Source organism: Squalius cephalus, assembly GCF_949319135.1.
Source record: "Squalius cephalus genome assembly, chromosome: 2".
NCBI classification, from domain to species: Eukaryota; Metazoa; Chordata; class Actinopteri; order Cypriniformes; family Leuciscidae; genus Squalius; species Squalius cephalus.
In genome coordinates this window covers 4,124,267-4,138,070 of record NC_137123.1, presented here as the reverse complement: position 1 = coordinate 4,138,070, position 13,804 = coordinate 4,124,267, and the positions used below count along the sequence as shown (strand labels likewise).

The window sequence follows — 13,804 nt, the reverse complement described above, 5'->3', positions numbered from 1 at the left end:
AATTCTAACGCCAATTCAACATGTCAGAATAAAACTTGATTTTTGAACAATGCGTAACGCCACTCGGCCTGGTGTGCCAAAACACTACATTTTAAACTTCAATGTTTAATTCAAAACAATCTCGAAACGCGTTGTGACATTTTTTAAAGCAGTAGCCTAGCCTATACATTAAGGGCATTGAAACCAGGATCTTAACTAAAACCCGTTCCGCGTAATCTCTGAAAAATTATACCACACTACTCCATGTATTTTTTTTTTAAGGACTGCTTTTGAAATCACTATAAATTACTATGCAATTGTATCGCTCACGAGAGCTCTTCATTTATCTAATTCCTCAATAGAATAGTAAAAATATTCAGCGTCATTGCTCCTAATATCGTCTCTATTTTTAACTTTTGATTCTATTTTTTCAGTTCTAAAATTGATTCTATCTTTGGTTCTATTCTGTTGTAGCCTAATAGGCCTATTTATATATATGAAAAATATGCCTATCAGGCTTAGGGTTTTATATTTAACCCACTTACATTTTAAAATACGGCTATTGCTGCTGTTTTGCACAATGTCCCTTTGCGCCACCTGGCGGTCATTTCGGGAACGACTTTGAAATGCGGCTGGTTTATTTTCGCCGCGGTGATTTCGCCGCGGCGGCTGGCGCGGCGGTAATAGGCATTCTGGTTGGGTACCATCTGTATAGAGTGTTAAAAGTAACAATGACGCAGTGTTAAAATTAATGAGATAATTAAGTGATAAATTAGGTGATAATTGGCCATTATTGAAGACACCTGATGATAACAAGCAGAACCATTGAAACAAACTACGCACAAGAACTACAACTGACTTCAGACACAGCCTTAGATAAAATCAACTGAAGACAAAGGAAGACATTAAATCTCTCAAGATCTCAGCAGAGGAGGATTAAACAACTCCACAAACAGCATTACCAGCTTCACTTATTACTAACCAGACTGACTTTATTTCTGTCAGAAGTCAACATCTAAACATCTGTTAATTCTCAATAATAACTTCTGTAGATGTCTGACAGAAATAAAGTCAATCTGGTTAGTAATAAGTGAAGCTGGTAATGCTGTTTGTGGAGTTGTTTAATCCTCCTCTGCTGAGATCTTCACAGATTTAATGTCTTCTTTTCTCTTCAGTTGATTTCATCTAAGGCTGTGTCTGAAGTCAGTTGTAGTTCTTGTGTTTCTGCTCGTCTCTTTTTCTGTTCTCTTCTTTCCTTCAGTGATTCTGCTTGTTAACAGGCTTATTAAGGATGAGATGACTCTATATGTAATATACACAGACTTTGTGGCTCAGATAAGGTCCAGTTCTGGTATATTTCTTTGCTCTTGGCTGACATGTGGCATTGATATTGCCTGCTTGTGGCCCAGATCTGGCAAACAGAAGTGGGCCACCCAAGGGCCGTCATTCTCTGCTGCATGTGGGCCAGATCTGCATTCCACAAGTGCCAGATGTGGGCCGGTTCTGGCCCGAAACAATGTTGCTATGTGGGCCCAAATGACAAATGATAATGAATTACCCCCTAAAAGGTTCCATATAGAACCTTTTTCCTGGTTACAAAGAACCCTAAATGGTTCTTTTGATTGAACCCTTAAAAAGGGTTCTGTATAGAACCTTTTAGGGGTTCCAAACACGTAGCGCCTGATAGAACCTTTTAAGGTTCTATATAGAACCTTTTCTTCTAAGAGTGCATGTCTCCCAGCATGCATAACAGCATGTCACCGTTACTGAGATTCATACGCTGATTCTTGATGTCTGTAATCTGAGTGTACGTTTTTTATTCCTTACCTCAATATTTTCAGCTGACATGTTGGACTCTTCAGTCCACCAGAGAGCAGCTTCACTCCTGAATCCTGCAGGTCATTATTACTCAGGTCCAGCTCTCTCAGGGCACAGTTTGAGGATTGTAGAGCTGATACCACAATTTCACAATGCTGAGCAGTCACATTACAGCCAGCAAGACTGAAGGAGGGTAAAACATAAAAATGCATTCCTCATTCTTCAACTGCATTTCAAAGATATCAGCTTCATTCTTGAAAATGCATTCAAATGAAATGATTAGTGATGGGAAGTTCGGATCAATTTACTCTCTTGTTCGATCACGTTCATCAAAATGAACAAATCTTTTTTCGAGTCATTTCGTTCATTTTAGGGGCTTTAAATGTTAGACTTTTAACAGGCAAATTCCCCGAACCCATCCTCCTACGCAATCTTGATCATATTCTGAATTAAGAAATCATTAGAATGCAGTCAAAAATAATTTACAGGGAACATAAATAATGACTTTACCTTCCGAGTCTTTCGTTCATTTGTCACGTGACAGACGCAATGAACGGATCGTTCATGAATGACTAATCACTAGAAATGATTAAGACATGATTAATCACTCACAGGGCTTTTCTGCAGTTGATCACAGCTGGTATCAGTCTTCTTCTACCCTCATCCGATGTGTTGTATTTCTTGAGGTCCAGCTCATCCAGCACCTCCTCTGACATCTGAAGCATGTAGGCAATTGTTGAGCAGTGAGCAGGAGAGAGTTTCTTTGAGTGTTTGTCTGATTTTACAAACTCCTGAATCTCTCTGGAGACAGACAGAGTCTGATCTTTGACTTCCAGCAGACAGAGGAACAGATTGATGGATCTTTCAGGGGAGAGTCCATGTCCATCTTTGATCTTCTCTTTAATATAATGTGTGGTTCTCCTGATGCTCTCTGAGCTGTTCTCTGTGTGTGTCAGTAGATCCTGTAAGAGTCTCTGATTGGACTCCAGTGAGACACCCAGCAGGAACCGCAGGAACAGATCCAGATGTCCATTCTCACTCTCAAGGGCTTTATCTACTGCACTTTCCAGTAAACTTTTAATTAAATCAAAAAACTGGGATGTAAAAGATCTTTGTCTATTGTAATAGTAAAACACATAGAAAGCAGCAAGAAGCTCCTGAACACTCAGATGAATGAAGCTGTAGACTTTCCTCTGATAAATCACAGATTCTTCCTTGAAGATCTCAGTGCAAATCCCAGAATACACTGAGGCGTCAGTGACGTCTATGCCGCTCTCAATCAGGTCCTCCTCATAGAACATGACATTGCCCTTCATCAGCTGTTTGAAAGCCACTTCAGCAAGTTTTACAATCACTTCTCTGTTGGACTGCAGAAGTTTCTCTGGATCTCTCTCTTCATACTTCTGATTCCTTGTCTTGATCTGAATCAGCAGGAAGTGGATGTACATTTCAGTCAATGTTTGAGGAATTTCGGCACTCAGGTCTTCTTTCAGGAGCTTTTGAAGCACAGTTGATGAGATCCAGCAGAATACGGGTATATGGCACATAATGTGGAGGCTTCTTGCTTTTCTGATGTGTGAGATGATTCTCCTGGCTTGATGGTCGTCAATGATTCTCTTCCTGAAATATTCCACTTTCTGAGACTCATTAAATCCCTGAATTTCTGTCAGACGGTGGATGTATTTGGAGAGGATCTGATTGGCTGCTGCTGGTCTGGAGGTGATCCAGATGAGAGCGGAGGGAAGCAGCTCTCCTTTAATGAGGTTTGACATCAGCACACCCACTGATGAAGTCTCAGTCACATCAGAAACTTTCTGAGCATCTGAAAACCTCAGTGTGATTCTGCTTTCATCCAGACCATCAAAGATGAACACAACTTTACACTCCTCATACATCTTTGAGTCCAGATCTTTAAATTCAGGATGAAAGTCCAGCAGGAGTCGGTGAAGACTGCACTGATGATCTCGGATCAAGTTCAGCTCTCGAAATGGAAGCACAAACATGAAATCTACATCCTGATTGGCTTTTCCCTCGGCCCAGTCCAGAATGAACTTCTGCACAGAGACAGTTTTCCCGATTCCAGCGATGCCTTTAGTAAGAACAGTCTTGATTTGTTCTTTCTCCTCACATCCTGGTTCAGGTGAGGCTTTAAAGATGTCATTGCAGTAGATTGTAGTGTCTTGTGAGTGTTGTGTTCTGGCTGTTTTCTCCATCTGTAAAACCTCATGTTCTTCATTCACTCCTTCTCTCTCTCCCTCTATGATGTAGAGCTGTGTGTATATCCTGTTCAAGAGAGTTTGATTCTCTTGGAGTTTGTTTCCCTCAAATAATCTCTCATATTTGTTCTTCATGCTGGCTTTGTGCTGGTCTTTGACTATCTGCAGGTCTCCAGTCTCCAGTGTGTGTGTCTGCAGGACTGCTTCAGTTTTGTCCTGCCAGATGTGGGTCTGATAATGGGATGTTGAAGACGACACAGACCTGATCAGCTCATGTGTGTCTCCCCTGCTGGAATTATAAAGAAAAGAGCAACAAAGATTAATTTACAGCCATTACAATGACCCTTGGAGATCATCATAAATATATTGGCTACCATGATTTTGGTATTGTGATTTTTATTATGTGCAAAAAATGCAAATTAAGACAAATTAAGACAGCATTTACCCTTCTTTTATTGAATTCACCTAAGTTTTTTTTTTCTTCAACTAAATGCAAGGACATTGATTTTTAACACAAAATAAATTAAGCCAACAGAGAGTAAAAACAAACAGTGAATTCTGATTATTATGTATTGGTGATGATATGGTCACCAGCAAAAATACAAGCAAATAAAGAAAATTAGCAAAACCATTCAGCTGCAAAATTTATTCATGCTACAATGCATTCTGGGAGTTTTGTGCTCGGCTGGCACACAGTGACACAGCCAAACTCACCCAATCAATCTTGCCATAGCAAATGTGCCTTGTAAATACACAATAAAAAAGCCAGAAAAGAAAAACACTTAACCTGTTAAGCTGCAACCCCACTTTTGAAAAATCCCCAGAAATGACATACCCAAACTGAAACAGATACAGTTCATGAACCCTTTGTACTAAAAGCACAAGTATGGTCTCATTTGAAAGCTGACACCTGGCAGTTTATTGTAAATGTAGAATTAATTATTATCATAATGACAAAAATTGTTATAAATAGCTTCAAAGTTTTGTAAAGTTATTAGAAATTAATTTTTATGAAACATCCTCATGAAAATAAAATTGAAGTTGGCACTGGAGCAATCTAGAAATGCACTACAGCTAAAGCCACATGTGTAAACATTTTATGTTTAAAATCTGAAGATAATAAGTCCAAAACTCTGTATTTAGTTAAATGTTTTTCAAGACCATGTCATGTGACTTTATTTTGATTTGACGCTAAGATGCTTCTGATGTTTATTGTCATCTTCTAACCATCTATCCAGTATATTGTCTCTATTGTTTTGTGGTGCAAACGAGCCCCATTCAGTCTCAGTCTCCCCCTGCACACATTCACACCTCTCCAGACTGGTTATGGAAGAAATTAAAGAAAACACTGATCACTAAAATGTATTTTAACAGTAATTAACTGTAAATTAAAAGAACAGTTAAGTTCTAAGTAAAAAAATAATTAACAGAGGTTTAGATGTTTATGTTTTATTGAAAATAATAAAGTTTGTAATTCACTTTATGGTGGTCAGTGCTTGCTTTAGTTGGGCTCTTGACTCTTTAACATTAGTTTCTCTCTGGCTGCTGACAGTGACTTTATAAAGCACATTAGGTAATGGCAAGACAAAGCCAAGAGGAAGTTGATCAGTTGTTTTTGGCTGTTGTGATGATGCAGTAATTGCCATGGACATGTCTGATTCACTGATTATATGTGTGTTCAAATAATGTTATATTTATTGATTATCTCTACAGCATGAGATGCAGCAATTTATCAGTAATCATTTCATTAATTTGCTGGACAATGTTTTAGAGTGTACATGATGTTTCTGTGGGGTAAAAATGGTTAAAGTTAATTGAATTAAGTAGCAAAAAAAAGTTTTGTGAACTCAATAAAAAGAGAGTAAATGTTGAACTGCAATGACATTTTATGTGTTTTGCACATAAATATGGTGGATATCTGTTAGTGTTTAATGTTCTGTTAGGATTTAAAGGGTTTCTGCTGAGTTTTGTGGGTCACCATTTTGCTGAAGAGTAGAGCCTGTGCTTCAGTCCAGGAGAGGACGAAGAAACGTTAAGCATATGCTGCATGTTGCTTTATTTAAAAGACAATAACTGTATAGTAACTGATGCAGTGAAAATCTCTTAGCTGATTCAATCGCATATGCAGGTGTGCTGTTGTTAGCTAGCAGTTATATGCAGAGATTTAAGTTAACTTGATGCTTCTAGTTTTAATAGTTTTGTTTAATTCAGTTTATTTTACTTCAAGAAATGTTTTTACTGTACTCAAATGAAATAAGTTCAAAGTAATAATATGCTCACATTATCAGCACGTTATAAATAATTGTTTATAAACTTTAACCCTCTGGGGTCTGGGTTTTTTTTGGGGTCCTTGAGATGTTCTGACATGCCCTGACATTTGTGCTTTTTTCAGTTGCTTATAAACATATTAATGGCAAAGGTGTAAATTCACTCTATTTAGCACAAACAGGGCTACCATAATATGTGAACAACTTGCATGTACATGTTTGTATTTTTGATAGAATAATGTTTATGCATGTTTTTTTCAAAAACAAAAAACTAAAGTTTCTGAAATAAGGCCATAAAACACATTCTAAATATATGTAAATAAGACTTTTGACTAATGGGTGACGTTGCCTAGAATTTTTTCTTCAAAATTATGTGAAAATCATCCTGCCTAATCATTCACATAACACAATACATTGATTTAAATCTTGTTAAACACTTTTTGTTTGGAAAGGCCATATGCGGATGGGCGTGATTCACACCTGCGGAGTCAATGGGGCCCGCATAATGAGGCTGCATACGTAATGAGCCTTTCATTCAGGTGTGTGACTGAGCCACAAGAATGCAAGGACAATATATAACTGGTTTGTTGTTTTTTTCCACAAATTTTGCTTGCAAATTGTACAATATCCAAGGTAAACATTTCTAGTAATTGTGCAGTTAATTGTTCTCATACTGTATTTTCAGATTTGGAATATATTCTCTTCCCAAATGTGTCACTAATAAAGCATAATAAAATTATTTAAAGAGAAGGCTTATAATGACCTTTTAAGATTTTGTTTACATCTATCCTTATATATATATATATATATATATATATATATATATATATATATATATATATATATATTTTTTTTTTTTTATTTTTTTTTTTTAAGGTTATACAATTACAACAACATTTAAAATTGTAACAATATTTCCAGTGTAATCTTTCTTTGTATTCGCAATTCATATTAAAACAGTATTTTTGCCAGCTGTAGTAGCTCCACAACAGCGCGCATCTGTGCGTTCATTCATTCTTAGAAACGCGATTCATATTAAAACAGTATTTTTGCCAGCTGTAGTAGCTCCACAACAGCGCGCATCTGTGCGTTCGTTCGTTCATTCATTCATACACAGAAACGCGATCAATATTTAAACAGTATTTTTGCCAGCTGTAGTAGCTCCACAACAGCACGCATCTTTGCGTTCATTCATTCCGATTAGAACAAAGCAAACAGAACTGACCTAATTCCTCGGGATCCGTTTGCTCCTCGAAATGATACTTCCAGAACTTCTGAGGTACATTTTTGCAGGATTATTATCAAGATAGTATTATTCCTCACAGCATCGTAAAGTACATAAGTCTGAAAGTGAACTCGCGGTGTGTGTTATCCAGCTGATGTGGGCGTTTCACAGGTTTGTTTGGATCGCCTCACATTTGCGTTTGAATAGCGCGCGCTCTCCGTGGGCGGAGCACATTAAAACTTAATTAGCTGAGATGAGAACGACTGACATCTCTCTCTTTGCATACATATTACATAAACTGTGAATATTTGTTTTTTATAAAAATTACTTCATTGAAAAGAAGAGAATTCAAGCTTCATGCCTGTGTGACTGTATGCCTGTTTGACTGAGTATTCGCTGAGTTACAGTTCATTTTCGGACGCGTTTCAGAATTGACTTCACTGACAGAGAGAAGGCAGGACTCGCATCATGTTTATTTTTCTTTATTTGGCGAAATGCACAACACTTTGTTTTTATTATGAGCATACACAAAAAAAATACACACTAAACAGGATCGATTGATGTATAACACAAGCATATAAGTAAAAAATTTATATATTTTTTTTATTTATTTTTTGAACTCATACGGAAAAAAACGAGCCTATCGCGCCGGCGCGATAGCTGACCTCAGGGGGTTAATGGCAGTTGGTTTTTAACTATTTTTTATTTGATCCACTGGAATCCTTAACGAAATTAATCAATAGGGCCCAATTTTCTCCCACTGTATTCCCATAATAAAACCATAATGGGGGACCAATTTGTGGGACCAATGCGATCACCCATGTGGGTCTCATAAGGTTTTTGTGTGCAGCCCACCTCAGCCCCATTATTAGTACCCATTGGCAACCACAGTGAGCCCATATAATGAACATCTAAATGGGCCCCTCTTAGAGCCCAGTATGGACCCATCATGTGCCCCTATGGGATAACATACATGGGGCCCATGTGGAGCCGATGGACAAATTTATATTTGGGTTGCCCAAGCAGGGCCCAAGTTACAACCCATCAAAAACCCACATGGGGACCAAAGACTGGGATGTTGCATGCTGCAATTTTTTTTAGAACATTTAGTGTTATTTCACTGAGAGCATTATTCATCTGAGATGCACTACTTTAAATTAGCAAGTTAATGTTTATACTAACGGAGGTTTAGATGTCACTGGTCCATCACTGAATTCAGGCGGTGGCGCCATGGATGTGTTACTCTTCAGAGAAACACCGCTGGGTTCTGGAGACTCTGATCTCTGCCTCCTGTTGATACTGACCAAAGACAAACAAAACAGCACTTGATTTACATTTATTCATTTAGAAGAAGCTTTTTTCCAAAGTGATTTTCAAATAAAGAATACAACAAAGAGATTCAGTGAAACGAGAAGTGCTGTATAAGATTGTTCAGAGGAGTACAAAAGAAATGAAAGTAATAAATGGTAAATGTATGGAGAATATATAAGAGGAACAGTAACAGTGAAGGTTCAGTCTGTGACGTGACTTCTGGAATACACAGCCTAGTCAACAATTTGATCTCACAGTGATCTCACCATGAGCTCCCAGGATATTCGTGATGTGTTCACAATCTGAGTTCACAGTGAGCTAAAAGTGTATCTTCACAGCACCCTCACTGTCTGCTCATGCTATGGTCACAATGTGAGGTCAAAGTGCACAAAGATTAGATACCCAGCATGCATTGCAGCATGAAGCTTTTGATCGTCACCATTGTTGAGATTTATACACTGATTCTTGATGTATCTATGTGTCTGAATGACACAGAAGTTAAAATCTTTGTGTAGTTTTAAGCATTTAAAATCCTTTATAAATGAAAATGACACTGTTGGGTCTTGTACTGCATAATCACAGGGCTATTTTAATTTAAAATATGAAATTACCAACACCACTCAAAGACTGCATTCTGATTCTAAGTGACGATTATGTTGCTATCATCAATAACAAACCAACATCACCTAGATATATTCCCTTTTTGCTTTTCCTGCCATAATAAATGTGTTTTACAAACAGAGTCAAACTAGCCAGAAAAAATATAATGTCTGAAAGTCAAGGTTCACGAGCCCAACTAAAACAAACACTGATCACCATGATGGCAATGTCAAACTACATAATAAAACATCAACATCTAAACCTCTGTTAATTCTCAGTAAGAACTTCTGTAAACGTTTGACAGAAATAAAGTCAGTCTGGTTAGTAATAAGTGAAGCTGGTAATGCTGTTTGTGGAGTTGTTTAATCCTCCTCTATGGAGTTAGTATTGTTGCATTATTACAAATAAATAGATTGAGATTCACAAATAAATGTAAAGAGATTCACAAAGATGTATAAAATTCACAAATAAATGAAATGAGATTTGCAAATGAAATAAAAATATTTACAAATGTGTTTTATGTCACAAACACAACTCTGCCTGGCATTTATTTGTGAACCGCTTTCTGTGCATTTGTAAATCGCTGCACACGTTTGTGAATCTCTTCTTGTGCATTTGTAAATCCGCTCACGGATCTCTGGATTTTGAAACACTTCTAGCATCGACGTGCAGACAAATCCACATATAAGTGGACTCCACCCACCGTTTACCTAAGCCAATCAGATAACGGCAACATTGAGCTTTGTTTAATTCAGTTTATTTTACTTCAAGAAATATTTTTACTGTACTCAAATGAAATAAGTTCAAAGTAATAATATGCTCACATTATCAGCACGTTATAAATAATTGTTTATAAACTTTAATGGCACTTGGTTTTTAACTATTTTTTATTTGATCCACTGGAATCCTTAAATAAATTAATCAATAGGGCCCAATTTTCTCCCACTGTATTCCCATAATAAAACCATAATGGGGGACCAATTTGTGGGACCAGTGTGATCACCCATGTGGGTCCCATAAGGTTTTTGTGTGCAGCCCACCTCAGCCCCATTATTAGCACCCATTGGCAACCACAGTGAGCCCATATAATGAACATCTAAATGGGCCCCTCTTAGAGCCCTATGGGATAACATACATGGGGCCCATGTGGAGCCGATGGACAAATTTATATTTGGGTTGCCCAAGCAGGGCCCAAGTGACAGCCCATCAAAAACCCACATGGGGACCAAAGACTGGGATGTTGCATGCTGCAATTTTTTTTGGAGAACATTTAGTGTTATTTCACTGAGAGCATTATTCATCTGAGATGCACCATTTTAAATTAGCAAGTTAATGTTTATACTAACGGAGGTTTAGAGGTCACTGGTCCATCACTGAATTCAGGCGGTGGCGCCATGGATGTGTTACTCTTCAGAGAAACACCGCTGGGTTCTGGAGACTCTGATCTCTTCCTCCTGTTGATACTGACCAAAGACAAACAAAACAGCACTTGATTTACATTTATTCATATAGAAGAAGCTTTTTTCCAAAGTGATTTACAAATAAAGAATACAACAAAGAGATTCAGTGAAACGAGAAGTGCTGTATAAGATTGTTCAGAGGAGTAAAAAAGAAATGAAAGTAATAAATGGTAAATGTATGGAGAATATATAAGAGGAACAGTAACAGCAAAGGTTCAGGAAAGTGATTTTGTGCCTCTCTGTGACGTGACCCACTCACTCACTGACCACAGGCTTCTGGGAATACACAGTAAGTCAGTTTGGATGAAAGCATCTGCCAAATCCAAGAATGACTTGTGTTGTACCTGGGGTCAGAGGTCACTGTTGCATCACTGAAAGCAGAGGGCAGGATCTTCATGGGTTGATTGCAGCTTGATCCAGGAAATGGAGAAGTCATTTCATCTCTCTCTTCACTGAGACTCATTTTGGAGGCACTCCTCCTTTCTTAAAAAGAGTGAGACCTTTCTTGTAGAAGCAAAAATAAAAGCAAGAAAAAAATAAATTAAATGGAAAGACAAACAAACAGAGAATTCCATGAGAATGAGTAAATGATGACAGAATTTTCTTTTTTTGGGGAACTATCGCTTTAAGTAGTACAGTACAGATTTGGTAGAAGTTTAGCCAATAACTGATTCAAGATATAAACGTATTCAAGATATGACATACATTTTAGCTAATCAGCGTCCTCAAATCTAATACAGGGCGCTTGTTCCATCGCCCAAAACGAGCCACTGCTAAAATCAGACTGATCTGTAGGTGCAATTTTAACATGTCAAAGGCGGAAACAGTCATTTAAAACAAAGAAGAGAACTTTGGCAGAAAAACTAAAGGTAACACAGCTGGGCCCAGACCAACATGCAGGCTTTTTCACCACATTGATTTTTTTTGTAACACTATACAGAATAAGGTCTCATTTGTTAACATTTGATAATGTATTAACATGAACAAATAATGAGCAATACATTTGTTACAGTATGTATTAATCTTTCTTGATGTTGGTTAATAAAAATCCAGTTGTTCATTGTTTGTTTATGTTACTTAACAGTGCATTAATGTTGAAATTAACATGAACTAACATTAATAAATGTTGTATAAATATTGTTCATTCTTATAAATATTGTTCATTCTTAGTTAATGTTAACTAAAGTAGTTTACTAATGTTAACTAATGAAACCTTGAAGTGTTACTGATTTTTCTTGTAGTCTCATTTGTTTAAATCGCTCATGGAGATATCCAACATTTAATTGAAACTAGTAAATTAACTCATCAAAGCTGATGTCAAGATCAAGGAGAATGTTTTTTTTTTTTTTTTTACTTGGCCGGTTTTGCAATAAATCATACTGCAACACTTGCTGAAATAGTTTGATATGCCACAGCCACACCTATAGAAACACATTCATCCGCCACTGAGCTTAAGATAAGTGCAGTTTAATTACATTCCCCATTAAATAAGTACAAGTATAGTGAATTGCTGTACTTTAAGGGTATTATAATTAAAGTTCAGTGTAATAGAATTTAAACTCAATACAGCACAACAGCAATTCAGACCAGATTTGTAGAACATCAGTAGCCTATACTGCAATTTTAAAACGGAACGGAACAGCACTGTTAGCAGCTATAATTCACTTTTTAATGTGAAATCTGGACACAACAAATTATTTGAATGTAGTTTTACCGTTTACGTTCTGCTGTGGTGACTTGGATGCAGATGATGTGCAGTATTCACCACTGCTTTTGTGCGGTGATGCTGAATGCGGAAGTAATAAGGGCAACCAGCGCGCGTCTAAAAACACCCACTTAAGGAAGGCCAAAAAAATGCTTATTTTATGACTACATGAAGAAAAAGTGACGAACTTACCACAAAATATGCGGCCGTTTGAACGCCCAATGTTTCCTAGGTTTACAGCCTCCAAATGGCGTCGCTTTCTAGGTTCTTTCACTTTCGTTTTGACCTCCGCTCTTCCTGAAAGACAGTTGAGCTCCCTCTAGTGGCGCAGAGCGACACAGAGTATTACGGTGTACTCACACGGTTGTCTTGTACCATGGAGGAAGGTCTACCAGGGCTGGACTGGTAATCTGGCATACCGGGCAAATGCTCGGTGGGCCGACGTGCTTTTTGGGCCGAATCCGATACATCTCATACTTTTTCTTTTTTTTTTTTTTTAACGGCCCATAAAACTCGTACATCGGCGGCCCATTCGTTTTGTTTTGTTTAATTGACACTGGGCTGGCCCAATCACATCTTTAAACACCTCCCCCTTTGGGCTTTGAGTGAGCGTGTAGTGTCAAGTGTATCTGTCAAAATAGTCTGCGAGATGGAGAAGAAACGTAAGGAATGTACAGAGAAATAGCGTGGAAAATAGATACAGGCCCTTCAAGCAGACGCTGTAAAATGTGTCAAAATATGTTTTCTGCAGCAGCAGGACCTTAATCAGCTCCAGTGGCTGATGAGGAGGATCAGGAGAGAGATGAGAAAGTGTAGAGTCCGCGGTAAGCAGAACCAGAGTAAGGGAGTAAGTCACTAAATTCAAGTCTCAAGTCAAGTCCAAGTCTTAACATTGCAAGTCAAAGTCAAGCCAAGTCATTCTGTTGTAAGGGTCAAGTCAAATCAAGTCAAGTCAAGTCAAGTCATACTCTTTGTCAAGTCAAGTCAAGTCGCAACTTAGTCATCAAGTCATACCAAGTCACACACAGGCTCGTTTTACACATTTTTTAACTCTGGGACTTTTATTTCTTATTTAGACACAGAGGGCTGATGGGTAAAAAAAAAAAAAAAAAAAAAATTTAACTTGTGTGTAATAAATAAAATATTGTTAAGAAGCACATTAAATGCTCTAAAATAAAAATAAATTAAATGAACACAAGTAAACAAGAATTAATAAAACTTTT

The 13,804-nt window shown here is 37.5% G+C and overlaps 1 protein-coding gene across 7 annotated transcripts in view; it reads right to left on the bottom strand.

Moving 5' to 3' along the window:
- Positions 1-12,859, bottom strand: part of LOC307154453 (protein NLRC3-like) — a 43,634-nt gene extending 30,775 nt beyond the window's left edge. For 2 of the 7 annotated variants that reach the window (XM_079864405.1, XM_079864411.1), the window contains exons 1-6: positions 12,774-12,859; positions 11,221-11,376; positions 10,763-10,879; positions 8,688-8,804; positions 2,410-4,302; positions 1,807-1,980 (exon numbers count right to left, since the gene is read on the bottom strand). In XM_079864405.1, the coding sequence (XP_079720531.1) occupies positions 1,807-1,980; positions 2,410-4,302; positions 8,688-8,804; positions 10,763-10,879; positions 11,221-11,339 (2,420 nt within the window). In that variant the 5' untranslated portion in view covers positions 11,340-11,376; positions 12,774-12,859. Of the gene's footprint in view, positions 1-1,806; positions 1,981-2,409; positions 4,303-8,687; positions 8,805-10,762; positions 10,880-11,135; positions 11,196-11,220; positions 11,381-12,773 lie in introns of those variants that run through there. The other 5 variants (XM_079864406.1, XM_079864407.1, XM_079864409.1 and 2 more) reach the window with 5 other exon arrangements.
- Between the last annotated feature and the right edge of the window lie 945 nt (positions 12,860-13,804).